This window comes from Chanodichthys erythropterus, chromosome 14 (assembly GCF_024489055.1).
Source record: "Chanodichthys erythropterus isolate Z2021 chromosome 14, ASM2448905v1, whole genome shotgun sequence".
Taxonomy (NCBI): domain Eukaryota; kingdom Metazoa; phylum Chordata; class Actinopteri; order Cypriniformes; family Xenocyprididae; genus Chanodichthys; species Chanodichthys erythropterus.
This window is the reverse complement of record NC_090234.1, coordinates 2,446,433-2,468,346: the sequence shown is the minus strand read 5'-3', so window position 1 is coordinate 2,468,346 and position 21,914 is coordinate 2,446,433. Positions and strand designations below refer to the sequence as shown.

Here is a 21,914-nt window from a genome sequence, read left to right as displayed (position 1 = left end):
TCAAAAATTGATTTTAGATCATTTTTAACCAAAAATAGTTGCGGACTGCAGCTTTAAAATATCTTCGTTACCTAGTGATGTAACTATACAAAAAGTAGTTAAAACTAGGGTTGTTCCGATTCCGATACTAGTATCGGAAATACCACCGATACCACAAAAATTTCTGGCATCGGTATCGGCGAGTATTTAAACTCACGTACCGATCCGATACCATTTTCTTAAACAATACCTAGTTGTGCCCGCTATCTTTGCTTAACGCAGCAAATCGGAAATCAATTCTTCTTTGCGGCTCAGAATGCAAACACAGGAAGTTGTGCTGTGTTGCCACAAGCAACCACTTTTTAGAGCAGCGGAGAAGTGAAAACGCGCTAGCAGTATATCTGCTGTTTGGCAGTATTTCAGACCAGTAAAACGGCGAGATGTCTCATATGCAATGCTGCAATTTCGAGTGGCACAAGTATTGGCAACTTTAACACAAATAACTTAATAAAGCATTTGAAGACGCGTCACCCTGCGCAACACGATGGTTACATAAAGGCTAATGCTGCATTCACACCAGACGCGAATGAAGCGATAAGCGCGAGTGATTTACATGTTAAGTCAATGCAAAGACGCGAATTGACTCCCTGCGGCGCGATTCGCGTGGATGACGCGGTGCGATTTGAGCGATTCGGGCGTTTGACGCGCTTAAGATGGAGAAGGATGAGGTGTGCCAGCTTCATTCAAACAAAGAGAAAAGTTTTCAAAAGACAAATAAAGATAACCGACAAAATTGTCGGGTTTATTGTTCTGGATGACAAGCTGCTGTCAGTCGTCGAAAACGTGAGATTTTTATTTAACAAAATTGTTTCTGGACTTCAAGTTTTAAAGAGATTATTTTCTTATATAATTATATTCCTAGATTTATTTGTTGCACTGTTTTTATAGTTATATTGTAAAACTAATATACCTTTTTCAGTTTACAGTGTTAGATTTGTGGCTGCATTTGAAGTTCTTTTTCACTTAAAATAAATAAATAATATAACTGACAAATGTATGTCAGATAATAAAAATACTCTAGTTCACTGTATGTTTTTGTTCTTGTTTTATTAAGGGATAAGTCTGAAGCACACCATAAATAATTTTATCAATTCATACAGGGCTAGTAGTATATATATATATACAGATACACACCCAGGTATCGGATCGGTACTCGGTATCGGCCGATACCCTGAGCTCAGGTATCGGAATCGGTATCGGGAATGGAAAAGGGGTATCGGAACATCTCTAGTTAAAACACATCTAACTGAACATAAATTGTTTATTGTTTACAACATTAAAGTGCTTATTTTTTTAATTTACAAAATTTATCATCGAATCTTCATTTTCAATTTGTATCAAGATACAAAACACTACAATCTTCAAGATATAGTAAACTTCACATTTTTTCATCTTCATGGATTGTCACCTCAAAAACGATGCTTACGAGCCTTAGCTACAGCAAATGCTGTCACTATGTCTTCCATATCCAAAGACCTTCGTACGGAACGTTCAATGGAAATTAGTGCCAGTGCTGAGAGCCTCTCTTGGTTCATTGTTGATCTGAGATATGTTTTAATAAGCTTTAAAGCTGAAAAACTTCTCTCACCAGAGGCAACGGTGACTGGAAGTGTCAGAAGCAGACGAAGAGCAATGCTCAAATTTCCATACAAATCCAGAAGTTGCTCTTTGTAGATGTAATCTAACATGACACTTGGAGAAGTAGATGCCTGATCAGGGAAAGTATGGACAGCAGCCCTGACCTCCATGACCAAATCCTCTAAATCTATGTCATGTAAGGCTCTTTCCAATTTTTTGCAGCTCTCTTCAAGTTGTCCATTATTGCGCATTGCTTCTCTCATGTTGTCTTTTGAGAAGAGAAAGCCATACAGGGCATAAAAATCCTCCAGCTTAGAGAATCTGTCATTGAGGCTGCCAATGGCTGTGTCAACCAAAGGGAGAAAGAATTCTCTTCTGAATGACTCTTCTGAATTAGATTGTGTCTGATCTCTGCCCTCATAAAGGAATTGCCGTGACATTTTGCGTTATCTTTTCTCAGGCAATGTCATGTCAATATCCAGAGCTTCTGCTATTTCTCTTGCATCCGTCTTGCATCCACTTTCCCTGAAATTATTCATGTATTCTTGGACTCCCTGTGTTTCCTTTTTAAGTGTTTCTAGAGAAACACTTGGGCTCTGAAGAATTTTGCTCACATGGTTAACCTGATACAAGACATTGTACCAGATTACCACACATAGGACAAAATGCCAAGTCATTAGCTAATTTTGTATGCTGCTTGTTATTGACACTGTCTCTGAATCTTTCTTCTCCACAGCAAATGTCTGGAGGGCAGACAGGGCTTCCACAATCTCTGGCAGCTGGTAACGTACCACCTTCACGCTGTCAAGTCGAGCCTCCCATCTTGTTGTTGACAAAGATTTCACAGTGAGATGCTTCACATGTTGCTTTAGTACTGCCCCGATTATACAATCTCTGCAGAACACCAAAGAAAGAGACGGATGCCACAGATGACTTGGCTGCATCTACCAAGACCAGGTTCAGAGTGTGACTGCTGCATGGGACACACCATGCCTTGTTGTTCAGTTGCAAGATCCTTGTCTGAGCTCCTTGTTTACAGCCCATCATGTTGCTTCCATTGTCATAGGATTGGCCACGACAATCTGAAATTTTTCCAAAAGGGTATCATATAGACCTTTTCCAGATGTGTCCTGTACATCAATGAATCCCGCAAAGTGTCCTCCTTTTTGGAGTTATGGAAATGGCCACCCTAGATATATCGCATATAATTGTCACGCGCATTTCGTCAGTAAAGCCGGTTCCCTGATTACCGCTAAACCGCCATCACCTGCTTTCAAATGTAGCGGCATTTAATAGACACAGCCGTAGTTCACTGACAAGCTGCGATAATGAACGCGATATTGCGTAGCTTGTCAGTGAACTACGGCTCAATATATCGGGCAGCCCTAATAGAAATACGCAATGATGATAAAAACAATATATAAATATATTGATACTGATACTTTATAAAGAAACTTTTAAATATTAACTTAAAACCGTCAGTAGGTGGCGGTAAGTCACAGTCTTAATGAGCAAGTCATTTATTCATTCAGTAGGAAGCAACTATGAATCATTGAATGAATGACTCTCACAATTCGTTCAAAATTGCCGAATTGTTCATGAAACAACGACAGCACACATCAGTGTTTCATGAATAATGTTATTAACAAATAATTGCTTAATTGTACTTTAGACACGTGCCTTTTCTGTAAAGCTGCTTTTAAAAGAAAACAATATTGTGAAGCTATTTTGTAAAATATCTGTTATTAATATCATTACGTCAGTCATCATTATGTCCATCACTTACCACTGTCCTGTTTCCTCTTTTCCTCATCTTCTTGCTTGCTTTTTCACTTCTGGCTGCCAGACAGATATGTCCTTTTCATGTTTAATAAATGGAATTAGGCATTTTACTGTAAGTAAGCGCTGCGCCAATTTGAAAAAAGCGGCAAAAGCATGGGCGTAGGTTTGGTCTCAGCTTTGGTGAAAGCCTGGTCAGTCACTACTGCTAGTTTATTTGTGTGGCTAGCTAGTTATTTTGCCTACTTACACTCTGACTCTGCTTTATGAAAAAGCTTCTTATGTCCCCTTTCTTCTTCTTGGGTGGCACCTACAAAGTACAAAAACGGAATATTAAAATGTTTTTACTCTGGCCTTTGTATGTGGCAGAGAGACAGCCCTGGTAACTTACCGTCGGCGTCGTCAACATGCGCGCGCACACACACACACACCACCCGCTCGCTCGCTGCTAGTGCAAGCACAAAAGTAGTCCCGGCCCGCGCGTGTAGCCTGTCAGATACCCCGCCGCCAATCAAATTACGGCGTTTCTTGTACTGTCGTCATCCTGGCCGTTAGAATCGAATCTAAATAGCAGTTCAAAGGAGCTTGCTAAATATTGGTGGGGACAAATTTGTCATCTCAAAATATTGATAGGGACTAGTACCTAGCGTCCCCCCCAAACCTACGCCCATGGGCAAAAGCATAAAAAATGTAACGAGAGGGGCCCCCCTAAGGGGGATGCCGAGACGTTGCCGCGTCACTGCATGTTATATTGATACTGACATTTCAGATTGATTAAATGATCAGCCCTCGGGGGCCCCCTCAAAATGCGGGGCCCCAGGCAATTGCCTGCCTTGCCTGCCCTATTGCTATGCCTCTGTGTATAAGTATAGACAAACTTAAAATATTTTAAACACATTGGTAAATGGTAAATGGAAAAAGTTTTGCTGTTGTACAAAATAATGAGCTGAAGAACTTAGCTGAACTCTGCAGGCAGGTAGATCTCCAGGAACAGGATCAGCCACCTCTGGACTTCATTACATAAAAATACTAACTCAAAAGACAAAAACAAACAACAACAGCTAAAAACATAAATACATAAAATAAACCTTCACCAGTACAACTGAATATTTTTTTGAAGATTAGTCTTTTATTTTAAAACTGAAATCATCTTCTATCACAACTGCAGAGCTTGAAGGACTTGTGCTTTCGTTGACCTCAATGACAGAATCAGTGATGTCTGGCTCTCTCAATGCCTCCTGAAATAAGCATAGAGGGTCCAACTGTAAGTTTCACTCAGGCTAAAAGTAGACCGTTACATTCACTGATACTAGCAATTCTGTTAATGCATTGAACACTTACATGTCAAGTCTTGAAGAATTGTAGGTCCTTCTCACACAGGTACTGAGGAGCACAGAGGGCTACGGTGCGTTTCATGGTGACATCATGCACACCCTTCAAAGTCAAGTAAACATTAATATGTTAAACAAGCAAGCCAACTTAATTGTATATACAGTGAAGACAGTGATGGAGGTAGTAAGTGTTGACAAATTTCAACTCACCTGAAGATCATAAACATTTAAAATGTCACGCAGAGCCTCTGAAATCTTGACGCATGCCGTTTTCAGTGATATGGTATAACTTTGCACAAACCTAGAAAACCAAAAACACACAAGTGTATAACCAGCAGTGGATGAAGAAAAGAGAAAGTCAGGTCTGCATCCAGTTATCTGAGGAGACATCACGCAACTAGCATTTCAATTCAACTGAAGTTACCTGAAGTGTTGAAGCTCACTCTCCAGAAGCATCCAGTTCAACCTGCAAATAAAGTTTGTAAAGGTTTACTACAAGTTTGTTGATTTTATTAGTTAACTTGATATCCAACATCTAGTTAACTTCACCTTGTAATGACTGAGACAAATCAGACACAATTATTTGTTAGTTCACCAATAGTTTTAAGCTCACTCTGGGACCTGACCATCCCCATCCCCCGAGAAGTTCTCAGTTACCAGTTTTATTGCACCAAGGAATGCCGCATGGAGAGCAGAGAAGAGACACACAAAAATGTGCATTTTTCCTGCATTATTCACACATAACACAGACTCTCTTGCATTAATGTATAGACAAACTCTCTATAAATGAACATGCACAATCCCAGGAAATGAAATATTATCCATTATTACTGTTGCTGGATTGCAATCATTGTATTCACATATTTATGGGTATGTTTTATTGATTCATTTAAGGTAACTTCAATCATGCCATGTTTAGTGTCTATGCGTTTGTATCAGGACGATTTAAATGCTTGTGTATGCGGTTTGTCCATACCTGTGCAACACATCAGTATTACAAGAATCTTTAATAGTTCTTATTCAAGAACTCAGCCTGTTAATCTTCCTGGGTCATAAAAGCCCCAACAAGGGGGAGTGTTGTCACCGGAAACACAACACCTTCATTGGCTACACCAACTTAAGTCAAGTCAAGTCACCTTTATTTATATAGCGCTTTTTACAATGCAGATTGTGTCAAAGCAGCTTTACATTGATAACTGGTACATAATTTGGCTGCACAGCAGCACTTAAAGAATAGTGTATGCAATGCAAGCAGATCAGAAGCACTGTTGAATAAATGTCAGGAATACTATTGAATATCAAATGTCAAGTCAAATGTCAAGTGTCCCCAACTAAGCAAGCCAAAGGCGACAGCGGCAAGGAACCCAAACTCCATCAGGTGACATCAGGTTGCAAACAAGTGGAAAATAAGTTGTTAAAATGTAGAAAAAAACCTTGGGAGAAACCAGCCTTAGTCGGGGGGCCAGTTCTCCTCTGGCAAACAGTGCTTTGTTACAATTCAGGTTGCTATCATAAGTCTGATAGGATCGCAACAATCAAAGTATTTATTTAAGTTAAGTTGAGGATCGTATTCATCACGCCGGTATGGACGGTCTGTTGAGGAACTGTGGCACTGGCTGTCGTGTTGGTGATGTCTTCACAATGGATGATCTAGTTGACTCGATCTCTGCTGATACTTCAGGGCTGCGTTGTGGTCGTGTCATGGCACCGGTCCTTGGTCTCAGCTGGATACGGCCCGGATCCGGTTGACTACGGTAAACCTCGGGATAAACAGAAAAACTAATATTAGCGTAGATGCCATTCTTCTTCTGATGTAACGAGTACATCTGGTGTTATAGGAAGTGTTCCCGGTTCCAGCTGACCTAAATTATGCAGCCTAATAATCCTTTAACGGATTTGAAAATATAAATTGGTAATGTGTTATGTGTATGCCAGGTTAAAGAGATGCGTTTTTAGTCTAGATTTAAACTGACAGAGTGTGTCTGCATCCCGAACAATGCTAGGAAGATTGTTCCAGAGTTTAGGTGCCAAATAGGAAAATGATCTACCACCTGTGGTTGATTTTGATATTCTAGGTATTATCAGCTGGCCTGAATTCTGAGATCGCAATAAACGTGAAGGACTATAAAGCATTAAGAGCTCACTTAGATACTGGGGAGCTAAACCATTTAGTGCTTTGTAAGTAATTAGCAAGATTTTAAAATTTATACGATGTTTAACAGGAAGCCAATGCAGTGATGACAGAACTGGGCTAATATGGTCATACTTCCTAGTTCTAGTAAGAACTCTAGCTGCTGCATTTTGTACGAGCTGTAGTTTATTTATCAAGCGGGAGGAACAACCACCCAGTAGAGCGTTATAGTAATCTAGCCTTGAGGTCATGAACGCATGAACTAACTGTTCTGCATTTTTCATTGAGAGCATATGTCGTAGTTTAGATATATTTTTAAGATGGAAGAATGCTAGTAACATGGCCTTCAAATGAAAGATTGGTATCAAAGAGCACACCCAGGTTTCTAGCTGACGACGAAGACTTAACAGAGCAGCCATCAAGTGTTAGACAGTATTCTAGATTACTGTGTGAAGTAGTTTTTGGTCCAAAAATTAGAATCTCTGTTTTTTCTGAATTTAGTAGTAGGAAATTACTGGTCATCCAGTTTTTTATATCTGCTATACATTCTGTTAATTTAGCGAATTGGTAAGTTTCGCCAGGGCGCGAAGAAATATAGAGCTGAGTATCATCAGCGTAACAATGAAAACTAACGCCATGCTTCCTAATGATATCTCCCAAGGGTAGCATGTACAGAGTGAAAAGCAACGGTCCTAGTACTGAGCCTTGCGGTACTCCATATTGAACTTGTGATTGATATGACATCTCATCGTTTACTACTACAAACTGATAACGGTCAGATAAGTATGACTTGAACCATGCCAATGCAATTCCACTAATGCCAACATAGTTTTCGAGTCTGTTTAGAAGAATATTGTGATCAATAGTGTCAAATGCAGCACTAAGATCCAGTAACACTAATAGAGAGATGCAACCACGATCTGATGATAAGAGCAAATCGTTAGTAACTCTAATGAGAGCAGTCTCAGTACTATGGTATGGTCTAAATCCTGACTGGAAATCCTCACAGATACTATTTCTTTCTAAAAAGGAACATAGTTGTGATGAAACTGCCTTTTCTAGTATTTTTGACAGAAAAGTGAGATTTGAGATCGGCCTGTAATTGACTAATTCTCTAGGATCAAGTTGCGGTTTTTTAATAAGAGGTTTAATAACACCCAGTTTAAAGGTTTTTGGTACGTATCCTAGTGATAAAGATGAATTAACAATATTAAGAAGAGGATCTATGACCTCTGGAAGCATCTCTTTCAATAGCTTAGTCGGAATAGGGTCTAACATACATGTGGATGATTTTGATGAATTAACAAGTTTAGACAATTCTTCCTCTCCTAAAGCAGTAAATGAATAGAATTTTTCTTCAGGGACACTACAATGAACTGTCTGACACAATACTTTAGTAGTCGGTTGCATGGTTATAATTTTTTCTCTAATATTATCAATCTTGCAAGTAAAGAAGTTCATAAAGTCATTACTGCTGTGCTCTTTGGAAACATCTGAAGTTGAAGCTTTATTCCTTGTTAATTTAGCCACTGTATCAAATAAATACCTAGGGTTGTGTTTATTTTCTTCTAAAAGTTTTGAAAAATAGGCAGATCTAGCAGTTTTTAAGGACTTTCTGTACTCAATCATTTTCTCTCTCCACGAAATGCGAAATACTTCTAGTTTTGTTTTCTTCCAGCTGCGTTCCATTTTTCTAGCTGTTGTTTTTAGGGCCCGAGTGTGCTCATTGTACCATGGCGTTGGATTAATTTCTTTAATCTTTTTTAAACGCAAAGGAGCAACTGAGTCTAATGTGCTGGAAAAGACAGAGGCAATAGTTTCTGTTGCAACATCGAGGTCTTCTAAGCTGTCTGGTCTGCTAAGGCGATGAAACTGATCAGGAAGATTATTTATAAAGCGATCTTTAGTGGTAGAAGTGATGGTTCTACCATATTTATGGCAGGGAGGCAGTTTAGCCGCTTTCACTAAATGTAATATACACGAGACTAGATAATGATCTGAGATGTCGTCACTCTGCCGCAGAATTTCAATGGCATCAATATCGATTCCATGTGACAATATTAGATCTAAAGTATGATTACGACAATGAGTGGGGCCCGACACGTGTTGTCTAACACCAATAGAGTTTAGAATGTCTGTAAATGCCAATCCTAATGAATCTTTTTTATTATCTACGTGGATATTAAAATCACCAACAACAAGGACTTTATCTGCAGCTAGTACTAATTCTGATAGAAATTCGGCAATCTCTTTGATAAAGTCTGTATTGTGCCCTGGTGGGTTGTATACAGTAGCCAACACAAATGTCAACTTACATAATGTTACGTAAAGCACCATCACTTTGAAGGAATTATATTTGAAAGACTTCTGGCTGATACTGTAAATATTACTATAAATTACAGCAACACCTCCCCCTTTGCCTTTCTGTCGAGGATTGTGTCGATAATCAAAACCTTGAGGACTGGACTCATTTAAAGTAATGTAATCGTCCGGTTTTAGCCAGGTTTCTGTCAAACACAGCACATCTAGGTTATTGTCTGTGATAATATCGTTTACAATAAGTGCTTTTGAAGAAAGTGATCTAATATTTAACAACCCAAGCTTTATCATTTGTTTATCATTATTATCTCTATTTTTTATTTGTTGAACATCAATTAAATTTTTACTATTAAATGGGTTTGGAAGTTTTTTGTTTTTATTAATTCGGGGTACAGACACAGTCTCTATGTGATAATATCTAGGTGCGAGAGTTTCTATGTGTTGGGAATTATCTGACTTCTGTAACGTGAGGCAGCTAGCAGACGGTCGGTTTAGCCAGTCTGTCTGCTTCCTGACCTGGGCCGTAGTTTGTCATGTTTCAGCTCTAAGACTATTTGCCATATTACTAGAGAGAAGAGCAGCACCATCCCGGGACGGATGAATACCATCTCTTTTCAACAGGTCAGGTCTGCCCCAAAAACTTTTCCAATTATCTATGAAACCTATATTATTCTGCGGACACCACTTAGACAGCCAGCCATTGAGTGATGATAATCTGCTAACTATCTCATCACTCCGACGAACAGGAAGAGGGCCAGAACAAATTACTTCTCCTGACATTGTACTTGCGAGTTCACACACCTCTTTAATGTTAATTTTAGTGATCTCCGACTGGCGAAGTCGAACATCATTTGTGCTGACGTGAATAATAATTTTAGAGTATTTACGATTAGTATTAGCCAGCACTTTTAAATTTGCTTTGATGTCAGGTGCTCTGGCTCCCGGCAAACGTGACTATGGTGGCTGGTGTCACTATTTTCACGTTCCGTGTAATAGAATCGCCAATAACTAGGGCACTTTCAACAGGATTCTCAGTGGGTGCGTCACTGAGTGGGGAGAACCGTTACCCAAGTGCCCTGCTGCATGGACTCTACAGCCGGAACCGAACAATGTACAGAGTTCACTAAGCTAGTCGCATCCAAAACAGTATCTGAGGCCCCTACATTCTTACTATCCTCGATTAAAGTTTGGATGCGTGTCTCTAATTCTGAGATTCTCTCTGTCAGCCTGACTATTTTCCTACATTTATGACATGTAAATCCCTTGTCGCTGACAGAGAGAGCTACACTGAACATGTGACAGAGATGCACAAGATGACAGAGGGAGAGGATGACATGACTCACCGTATTTGTAGACTGATCCGATCCGAGTTACCACAGCTGTTTGATGAACGCGTTAAAAAAGGAGCGCGCGAGACTGATAACAAGTTAACCAGCGAGATCCAAACGCGTTACAGCGATTTAGATTCAAAGATTACAAGCTAGCGACGTCAGATTAACGTGGTAGGCAATAATAATATAAGCAAAAATTAATAAAAGTAAGAGAAAACAAAGCTATACGGAGACGCAAACACCAGCTGTTTGATGAACGCGTTGAAAAAGGAGCGCGCGAGACTGATAACAAGTTAACAAGCGAGATGCAAACGCGTTGCAACAGCGATTTAGATTCAAAGATTACAAGCTAGCAATGTCAGATTAATGTGGTAGGCAATAATAGTAATATAAGCAACAATGAATAAAAGTAAGAGATTCAATAAAAGTAAGAGAAAACAAAGCTATACTGAGACGCAAACAACAGCAGCGAGGCAGGCAGGCAGACAGGAGCAATCGAGCAGACAGGAGCCAACTTAAGAGGTTGGACTTTAACCAGAGGTTAAAAGCCAGCGACAAATGCCACTCCCTCTCTTCTCCTTGCTTCTGGACGACCGAACAGATCTCCGTGGCCATCTTAGGCCAGGCCTTTAGGCCTTTAGGCCTAAGCCTGCTGGCCTCGGCCTACCAACTCGCCATGTGCTCCACATCCAACAATAGAAAAGACTGGCAACAACTGAATCCTCAAGATCTCTCCTCAGATGGCAGAGCCGATGCTCCTCAGCCTAAGGCATCTTTCAAGTATCGTACATTTTAACACTAAACAGCAATTTAGTATTAATTTGTAAGACTTACCTTTGCTATTGCGCAAGAAACTGATGATTCCTTTCCAGATTGTATTTGACTGTTTCCTATAGCTCTAGTAACAGTACCTCCTCCGGTTCAACCATATCATTTTTCATCCTTACCTACAGTATGTGTGTGTGTATGTTGTATGTTATGTGTTTGTTAGTTTAGTTATGTGTTTGTGAATTAGTTAATAAAGATACATGTGCACGATACATGTTTGGTTCTGGCTCTGTCTGCTCATAAGTTGCCTCTTAAGTGATTAGGTCCCGATTTAGATACGGTACAATAAGAAATGTTATTTTTCCATAACCTGGAAATTAACATTTCTTAGAATTAATAAACAATCAACACTGAGTGTTCACTGGACGAACAGGTTAATTGATTGTAATATTAATCTTAATGTAGCTACATCCAGTTAATCCGATTAACGGATTTACATATTCATAATTAATCATAATTAATAATCATAATGAGTTATGAATAATTATTAATATTTCCCCTTTGAGTTAATTCGCTACAACCTTCACATCTCATCTTCACATATCAACCTTAACATTAGATAAAGCTACTGCTAGTTTATTCACATGAATGTAGGAATAAAAACACATTTCTCAGATCAGTGATTAACAAAAAGCAGCAATACACTTATAAAATGTAGGACTGTGATGACAGGGAAAAAAGGGAGGTAACGTTAACATTGTTGCCCTACATTTTCTTCATTAAGATATCCTTACAAAAGCAAATAAGAAAAAAAAAAAAATGTTTCGCTTTACTTACATAAGTTGGCTCCAGACGCTTGTGAATATCTGCCAAGCTGAAAGGATTCTTCAGGTAACGTCGGTTAGAGCAATGATGTGATGTGGATGACAGCAGTTTACATTGCTCAGTAAACTTAGAAATATTCATTAAAATAGCAGGTTTACTTTATACCTGTAAAGAGAAAATAGTATATAGGTATCTATTAATAAAGGTAACATGGTCTAACTGAATGTGCCAAACTATACTTGAACTACCAGCTTTCTCATTGGCTCCAACAGCTCCATGCTATTTCAGTCAGAGAAGTAAAATAAAAGGTGTTTTCACACCTATGGATCGTTTGTTTTGGGACTAAATATATTACAATGTTGCATTTTCTTCTTGGTTCAGTTCACTTTCCACAGGAACATTTCAAAGTGTTCCAAAATGAGTGAGCACATTATTTACTGTAGTTGAAAACCAAAAAGAGCCTCTTCATCTTAAATGTTGTGTAATTGCACTTCTCTATGCGAGAATCCTGACGAAGCATTTTTCCCGCTCCGCTTCATTATAACATTCATATATGGTCTCGACACACTGACTACACACGGCCTCCTACACGACACTGGGACATCCAGTTAGTTAATTTGTTTAATTTTGTTAGTAAATTTTAATTTGCGCAGCATTAATATGAATTTAGTATATTTAACAGTGGGAAAGACGGCTACATTCATATAGTGTCTGCATGTGTCTTGACATTGACAAATACAGACACAATAAGGTCATGGAGCAAACTTGTCAATTATTATTTATGGATGACGCTGAGAAAACTCTGACCAATAAGAGGACATTGTACTCGCATGTGACTTGCCTAAACGCATTTGGAGGTAGTACGCTTTGAAATGTTCCCATGTGAAAGCGAACCGAGCCAAGAAGAAAATGCAACATTGTAACAAATTTAGTCCCTGTTTCTGAACAAAACAAATGATCCATAGGTGTGAAAACACCCAAGGACTTGTTTGGTCCACTTTTGGTGCACACCCGAGTGCGACAGCTGCTTTCACACCTGCCCAAATGAACCGCACCAAAGGGGGAAATGAACTCTAGTACGATTCAACCGAACTAAATGAGGCAGGTGTGAAAGCACCAAGATTATGTCTATGGTGTTATTTCTTCAGGGCTTGTACTGCTCAGTGTCTGAGAATTAAAATCTTTTTCTTCAGCAATGATAACACTTCTCTTGATTGAATACAAAACAGTAATATTAAAGGTGCCCAAGAATGCTTTTTCACAAGATGTAATATAAGTCTAAGTTGTCTCCTGAATGTGTCTGTGAAGTTTCAGCTCAAAATACCCCATAGATTTTTTTAAATTAATTTTTCTAACTGCCTAATTTGGCATCATTAACTATGCACTGATTTTTTTCAGCGCGCCGCCCCTTTAAATCGCGTGTTCCCTGCCACACAAGCTCTCGACTATATTACATTTACAAAGTTCACACAGCTAATATAACCCTCAAATGGATCTTTACAAGATGTTCGTCATGCATGCTGTATGCATGCTTCGAATTATGTGAGTAAAGTATTTATTTGGATGTTAACGTTTGATTCTGAATGAGTTTGATAGTGCTCCGTGGCTAACGGCTAATGCTACACTGTTGGAGAGATTTATAAAGAATGAAGTTGTGTTTATGAATTATACAGACTGCAAGTGTTTAAAAATTAAAATAACGACGGCTCTTGTCTCCGTGAATACAGTAATAAACAATGGTAACTTTAACCACATTTAACAGTACATTAGCATCATGCTAACGAAACATTTAGAAAGACAATTTACAAATATCACTAAAAATATCATGTAATCATGGATCATGTCAGTTATTATCGCTCCATCTGTCGTTTTTCGCTTTTGTTCTTGCTTGCTTACCTAGTCTGATGATTCAGCTGTGCACAGATCCAGACGTTAATACTGGCTTGTCTAATGCATTGAACATGGGCTGGCATATGCAAATATTGGGGGCGTACATATTAATGATCTCGACTGTTACGTAACAGTTGGTGTTATGTTGAGATTCGCCTGTTCTTCGGAGGTCTTTTAAACAAATGAGATTTATATAAGAAGGAGGAAACAATGGAGTTTGAGACTCACTGTATGTCATTTCCATGTACTGAACTCTTGTTATTTATCTATGCCAAGATAAATTCAATTACAGTTGAAAAGTAGTCATTTTAGGTAAAAGGTGGGATGATTCATGACTTTTAGGTGCCTGTCTATTAGGTCTGATCTACAAAACAGATGCTTTATGCAGTGCTTTATGTCTTAATAATTTGTTCTTCTTTTTATGAAAGCATGCTTTGAGATAACTTATATGTGAAACATGCTCAGTCACATTCAGTCACTCTGAGTTCTAGTTTAATTTAATTGAACGTTGTTATTCCCCCCACATGTTTGACAATGCTAGTGTTCTCTGCCTCATCAAAGTTCCCACAAGTCACAAAGTTCTAGTAGCATACTGAATCTGAAACCATACCAGATATTAGCACGTAACAGTTTGGAGACATTTGTGTTTTTATGATTCTTCGATTTCTTCTGAAACTTACTGTCTTAGAAATTGTTTACCAACTTTTAACATCAACATTCTCAACGTATTGTGTGTGATTGTAAGGTTTTGTGTGTCTGTTTTCCTTACACTTTTGGCTAGAAAAACAACAACTATGTTTATTTGCTGTAATGTTAGTGAGCTCAAGGTGTTCATAAATAGATTTTTGGGGCAGTATGTGTATATCTTTGAAATATTTTACTTTGTAAAACATCTGCTTAGCGAATGGTACCTTTAAAATCATTGTTTTATGATTAATATCATTAAGTTCTTTGTCATGACTATTATGATTTTGCTTTTATTTTTACCTCCTAAAGAATCAGGTTTGCAAGTTGTGTAATACCGTTTTTATGAACTCATGACCACAAAAGAATGAGTTAAGTGATTCAACCTTTTAATTTCAACAATATATTGATGAATAGATACATACATTGAAATAACAAAGAAAATGATAAAAATATGACATTACCGTTTGTCTAACCAAAAAAGAAAATCTCTGCAGGCTATCATGTTTTGATCTAGTTGACTAGAGTCTCAACTATTTCATCAATGTCAGTTTTCTCATTTGTTGAAACTCTAGTCAGTTACACATGAACACATACAGAGAACCTCAGTAACTTTGAACTCATCGCTATATTCAGACAATATATTCAAACTATATTCAAACTTTTTCAACTTTTTTCAAACTCTTTGCTGTCAATAATACACAATTTCATTTTTGAGATTTGTTACACGCTTGGTATCCCCCACACAATCGTTACACAATTCAAATGCAGCATAAATGCAGCATCTTCATCAGAACTCCCACACTCCATCAGTTTTTGCGTAGCCATTTCAGAAATCTGCCGCATTGAAGACAGACTTTTCAGAACACAACTTTGTGCACGATATAAACTTTGTCTCCTATTCAATGCTGGATGATTTTAATAGTTCCTGGAATATCCTGTGAGCGAGTCCTTAAACAATTGTCCAGGCCTTGTCGCACATTAATGCTTTGAAGTTCTGGTTTATGGGTCAGACCCCCTGAAGTAGTATTAGTCGAAGAAGAATAGTTAAAAGACTGCTGTTCGTTTGACTTCGAGCTTCTGTACTCCATGAACTGTTTATAGGATGGGCATGGTTGTTCTGCTGAAATGGACAGAGTTCCATTTCAAAACAGAAAGTTATAAGCCCCTTAAAAAATCATTATTAGCATTACTTATTTTTATTCACATGGCCACAGATAGCTAGCATTTTGCTACACTAAAAAATAACAAATAACAACTTACTTTGCTTAGCCCTGTCCGGCTGTCGAGACGTCCCCTGTGTTTCCGTCTGGTCCACGTCCTTTAGAAACTCCAAACACCGACCACACGTAAAGCAAAACCACGTTAAACTGCTCATATGTTTGCCACAAAACGGGCAAAACATCCCTCGGCCGCAGTCCATGTTCGGTCACCATAAACTTTATTTACGCCATTTACTCCACAACCACAACACGAATTTACCGCGCTCACCAACAACAACAACAACACCTTTCACCGCGTCACTTCCGGTGTGTGGTACATTCCCTTTCGGTGAAGAATCTGTCATTGTAAATTTGTTTCGGGACTGGTAAAAGTGTTTTGCGTCTTGTTCATTTGTTTTGCAAAATGTAAATTGGTCTCGAGCTTTTCACACTTTGTAATGTTGTTTTGCACTTCCCGGCCACCGTAACATAGCGCCCTCCGGATGCAAGTATGAATTGAAAACACAGAATCCAGCACTCATAGTGATGACAATAAATATTGAATAAATATTACTCCTCTGTATAGAAAATTGACATAAACATATGAGAATCCATCAATATTTCTCCAAATGTGCATGCTTTTAAGCTAAAGGCCTATATGAAATGCCACAGAGGTAACATTGTTCAGACACTTTGCATCACAGAAATACATTAGGCTATATTTTAAAGTATATAATACCATTATTTGAAATTGTAATAGTATTTCACAGTATTGCTGTTTTTTTCTGTATGTTTGATATACACCATGATGAGCTTGAGACATGATCACAGAGGGTTTTTTCACAGCCTACCTGACTGAAAGGCCTCATTATTATGCAAGTGTCATTTTGGGTCATTATTATGTGATTCTTTTGTCTTCTCAGGTGATAAAATTTCATTTCATGATTATAGTGACCAAAATGATCACGTTTATCACAGAATCCTGTTCAAAACGTCCTAATGCTACACAATGTAATCAATTCACCAAGATTTATGTAGAAAACCAGCAAATAACAAATAAAATTAGCATCAATATGTACTTTTTCTTTACATAAACATTAAAATAATAACATTAAAAATGATGTCCAGATTTTAAAGGAGTGTCTTGCAACATGTTATCTCTAAATCATTTTCAGCCTCTAAATCATTTTTATAAAAGTCAAAAAAGATAAATTACTGACATTTACAATGCACATTATCCTTTATTATTAATAGTATGTGGTCCATGCAGCTTTACAGCGGGTGTGGCTTATCTAAATGAGATGTAAATTAGCCCTATTGTCACTCCCAGCAGGTGAGAACAGATGAGAACTGCACAAACTTTAGAGACCATTTTCTCCCTTTAGAGCTTTTTTGAGTGCCTACCTTCAAATGGCCACAACTTCTCCAAATTTTATCAGATTTCCATGTGTTACAAATTGTTGGAAAGCTTTGAGACTACACTTTCAGAATCTGTGAATAACTCAAAATGCCCCAGAACCGACTTGTGTACCTACTTTCCGTGATTGGTCACAATTAATCAACCAGCCGACAAGAGAAAAGCAGAAGAAATCAAGTCAGGAATCACTGAAAAGAAAACAGACTATGATCAAGTCAAAATCAAGTTTTGCATTGAAAATCAGGAAATAATCAGAGGCGAGAATACTGACTGTAGATGAGTTTATTTGAGCTCATGTTCTGTTTCACATGTTTATCTGATGGTTTTGATCAAACACAAGATATTTTACACCCAAACTTCACTTCAGCTTTTCTAAGAATAAACCAGATTTCATTCTGAGACACAAACAATATTATTTTGAAGAGCTGCTGCTCACAGATTCACATTCAACCAGTTACTGATATAGATAAGATTAGTGAAAACATAAAGAGACGAAACCACACCAGATATACAAAGAGATTTACAAAACACACTTAACATCTAAAGAATATTAAACATTAATGTTAAAACATTTTAAAAAGATCATATTATGCCATGATGATTAAAATTTATCAGTTAGCAGATTCACTCAGAACTTACTGAAACAAATACAAGTAAATAAGAGAAAAAATGAAGAATGAAAACAGTGAATGTAAGTAAACACACAAACATTCACTCATCATTTCTGCAGATGAAGTTGATTTTGTGAGTTTCAGGAAGGCTGATCCAGCGCTGATCTCCTCCAGACTGAACTGCTCCTTTTCTCTTCTCGAGGCGACAGTCTTCCGGTTCTACTCCGTTCCCTGGAGCCCAGTTCTGATAGCACACGATCTCTCCGCTCAACCAGAGCCACATGTTCATACTGCAGTAATTGTGTAAACCCAACCACACCGCCTCAGTAGACGCCTGTTTAACCACATTCATCACACGACGCTGAATCTCTTCTGAATGAACCGAGACCAGATCCATATGATTCTGTCTGCAGTATCTCAGAGCTTCAGGCCACGTCAGATTCTCTTTGACCACAATCAGTTTATCTGGACACAAAACAAACCACAAGAAAAACTAGAGAAAGACTGATCAAAAACAACATGGAGAACAAACACTGTGGAGGAATTTGTCATGTCAGACATGTAGTGTGAACTTTAAGATATCTGGAGGTGATGGATGGATTGTGTGTGTTTATGAGGATCTGCTCACCTTCATGACACACAAAAGGATATTGGTTAAAGCAATACATGTCATGCCAGTGTCCCAGAGATGACTGCTTGATTATGGCACAATTTTCACCACCTCCATTATTATTAGGTTCACCAGTCCTCCAGTATCTGAAAGAGGAGTTACTCTGATCTGACCACTGCCATGAGTCTCTGAACAGACCGATCCAGACATCACCAGATACGTGACTATCATTGATGAACTTCTGAAGCTGTTGATTCTCATTCTGGTTCCTCACACTGACCAGATCAATGTGATTCTGTCTGCAGTAACTCTGAGCGTCTCTCCAGTTCTTTGTTTGATGGATAAAGACGAGTCCTGTGCTCACTTTAAGAAAATAAATGGAAACAGATTCATGAATCAGTTTGTTCATTATTCTCATACTGTTTTGGACAGATGTCATTCAAACACTTGAGCTGTTTGAGCAACTGGTGATTTATTGAAGATCCGTAGAATTATTTTAAAGATAAAACACGTCTATACAGAAATTGACACATTGAAAGTGTGACAAACATCCTCAGACTCTTCCAATTTTCACATTGAAAAGTAATGGCGCATATTATTGCATTAAAATTTGGTATATGGTACATCTACTACTGAACAGATGTAGTCATTTTAAATAGCTGCACTCACTGTTGCAGATGAAATACCGGTTATCACTGCATGGCAGATCATGCCATTGTCCATTCATCATCACAACACAATCGTCTCTGCCATCAGGTTGTCCAGGAGCCCAGTTCAGATAGAGCGCAGGATCACCTGAAGACCACTGCCATTTATCAACACCCGTCTTCTGCAGCCCAATCCAGACACTGCCATCATTCACAGTCTTCTTCAGCTCGTTCATGTCATTCATGTTGTCAACGGTGGCCAGGGGCCTCATTTATAAAGCGTGCGTACGCACAAAACGGGGCTGAAAATGTGCGTACGCCAGTTCCTGCGCAAAAGGTGGGATTTATAAAGAAAAACTTGATGGGAAAATGTGCGCACCTACACGCAAAGTTTGACCCATGCGTACGCACATTCTGGAGACAAAGCGAATTAGCGACACCGATGGTGAGCTGAGGGACTGACGGCAGATGAAGGAAAACCACTTTAAATCCTGATTATGAGTCATAATCATAAATATAGTGCATGTTCACAATAACAGTTTAAATAAATAAAAGAATGATTTAAACTTGCATGGAAACTCACGTTTTCATTTTGATTTACATTAATATTAGGCTACACTTGCACTAATGGCGAATTACTTTATGCAATCATTACGGAGAAGTTAAACAAAAATAATATGAATTTAGATAGCAGATGTGCTACTTTCGATCAGTTTTCCTGTGACACGCTGTTTTAATGACAGCGAGGAGTGATAGGTGCACAATAATTCCTCTCTAAACTAAACTGCAGATGTTATGACAAAATATTTTAGCGAGAACGATGATCAGTGATGCACACTTAACTTGGATATTATGGAAGACACTGCTGGATTCGGTGGTCAAACGGTCCATTGTCCAGTTTGAATAGGTCCAATGATAATATCTTACTGTATAACCACAGCTGCACGGAGGTGTTGTCATGTGAAGGATCTTCAAACAATTACCACTGTATTTGAAGGATATAATTTGAGGATAACAGTAAGATTTGCACATTTCCTTTTTTAAAATACTTTGTCAGTGACGCGCCAAGACAGACAATTACACTACAATAATTAAGTAGGCCTATACGTTTCCACTAAAAATAGCCTATAAACTTCCTAAAAGATATGTTCACCTTATCAGCAAAACTGCATAAATTGAATTCAAATTGTTTTAAACTATTAAAATACTATTTGTCCAGTGGAAATGAATGAATCAACTCTATATTAAAACCTTTATCTGAAGTATTTTATACAATTTTGTTTTAATGGATATGTTTATTCTAAAACATAAAGAGGATATTGGATGATTTTTATCAATGTAGTGTATTGCACAAATTGTATTTATAGTCCATATTTAATATTTTCTAATGTCTCGAACCCTTGACAGGTTAACCGTGGTGTCACGTGGATGGGAACATGCATGGAAATTATATGCAGATGAGGTTATGCATAGTAAAACTAGGCGTCATAAGCTTCATATATGGTGATTTCGGGGAGGAGACAGGGTGGAGATGCACGTACGCACAATCTTCCGCTGACTGGGATTTATAAATGGATTTGTGCGCAGGTTCTGGCGTACGCATGGTTTTATAAATCTGATTTTTTTTGTGCGTACGCAGAATCTAGCTTTTGGGCGTACGTACACTTTTAGGATGAAATCTACGCTAAGTTTTATAAATGAGGCCCCAGATCTGTGTAATTCTCTCTGCTGTATCTCTGAGCTTCAGGCCAGTTCTTGTTCACGTTTATAAAGTGATACTGACGCTGAACACATTCAGATACGGAGCAAAGAGCTGTGAAAGAGAGGCTTTGATTTAATGCTTTTCATAACAGAGTCAAACCGGATGAAACTATAAACCATAAATAAAACAACAAACACACTCACCAATGAGAAGAAGAATGAAATATAGAGTTTGGTCCATTTCTGAAGAAGAAATGTGAGAATAGAGTGTAGGTGTAATAAAAGTTATACATAAAAGAATGAAAAAATATACTTATTTAGCAGCTTAACTCGATTCACAATCATTAAGACCATATTAACATCTCAAAGTCTAATTGTGGTTAAAGAATGAAGTTGTTCTTACTTTAGAGGTCGTGTGTTTCTGTCCGTCTTTAAACAAAGTGATTATTATATCTGCTCTCAGTTAGTACATCACATCATTTGTTTATTTCACTCTTAAAAAAACACAAAGAAACAAAAACCTTTTTCATTTTCTTCTTCCTCATTTGTGTGTCCACGTCATTTCTCAGATTTTTGTTGATAGTTGCTGTATTTCTTTGGAAGTGTGTTAATTTGAATGTGCTAGAGAGTCTGTACGTATATTGTATTTCCATAGCGGTTTCACAGAAAAAATCCACCTCAGCATTTGCATTTTATTTTTACTCATCATTTGTTTCCATGTTCTTTCAACTTTGTTACTGTCAGTGACAGATAACATGTTTCTGCACCCCCCAAAAAAACCCCGATATTTAAGATTGTTGTGAACAACAGTCAAGATGGCATTCCAGGGGCCAGTTTACGACAGGGCCCCTCTCTAACTGCTGGAGTGTAAGAAGATGTGCCACACTGTGATTGGATCTTTGGTGAATGAACATAAACAAATGTTCAGCAACATCAGATAAGATGTTGGGACAACTACCAGATACCTCTTCCAGAGCAGGAAGGGGGACCTTCTGCACCCACCAAAACCAAGGAGAGGACATCTCATTGGACGACACATTGACTCTAACCA

The 21,914-nt window shown here is 38.1% G+C and overlaps 1 protein-coding gene across 1 annotated transcript; it reads right to left on the bottom strand.

Moving 5' to 3' along the window:
- Positions 1-18,005: 18,005 nt before the first annotated feature.
- Positions 18,006-21,104, bottom strand: LOC137036080 (macrophage mannose receptor 1-like). Its single transcript, XM_067410034.1, has 5 exons — positions 21,068-21,104; positions 20,867-20,975; positions 19,185-19,429; positions 18,534-18,878; positions 18,006-18,370 (listed from the first exon to the last, which is right to left on the bottom strand). Exons 1-5 carry the CDS (start codon positions 21,102-21,104, stop codon positions 18,006-18,008), a joined length of 1,101 nt encoding a protein of 366 aa, XP_067266135.1.
- Between the last annotated feature and the right edge of the window lie 810 nt (positions 21,105-21,914).

Excerpts from the sequence above, each read along its gene's own strand:
- LOC137036080 (XM_067410034.1), bottom strand. The coding sequence starts at position 21,104 with ATGGACCAAACTCTATATTTCATTCTTCTTCTCATTG. Across the intron at positions 19,430-20,866 it reads GAGAATTACACAGATCTGGG|GCCCCTGGCCACCGTTGACA; the intron begins GCCTCATTTATA and ends TTTATAAATGAG. Across the intron at positions 18,879-19,184 it reads CCGGTATTTCATCTGCAACA|TGAGCACAGGACTCGTCTTT; the intron begins GTGAGTGCAGCT and ends ATTTTCTTAAAG.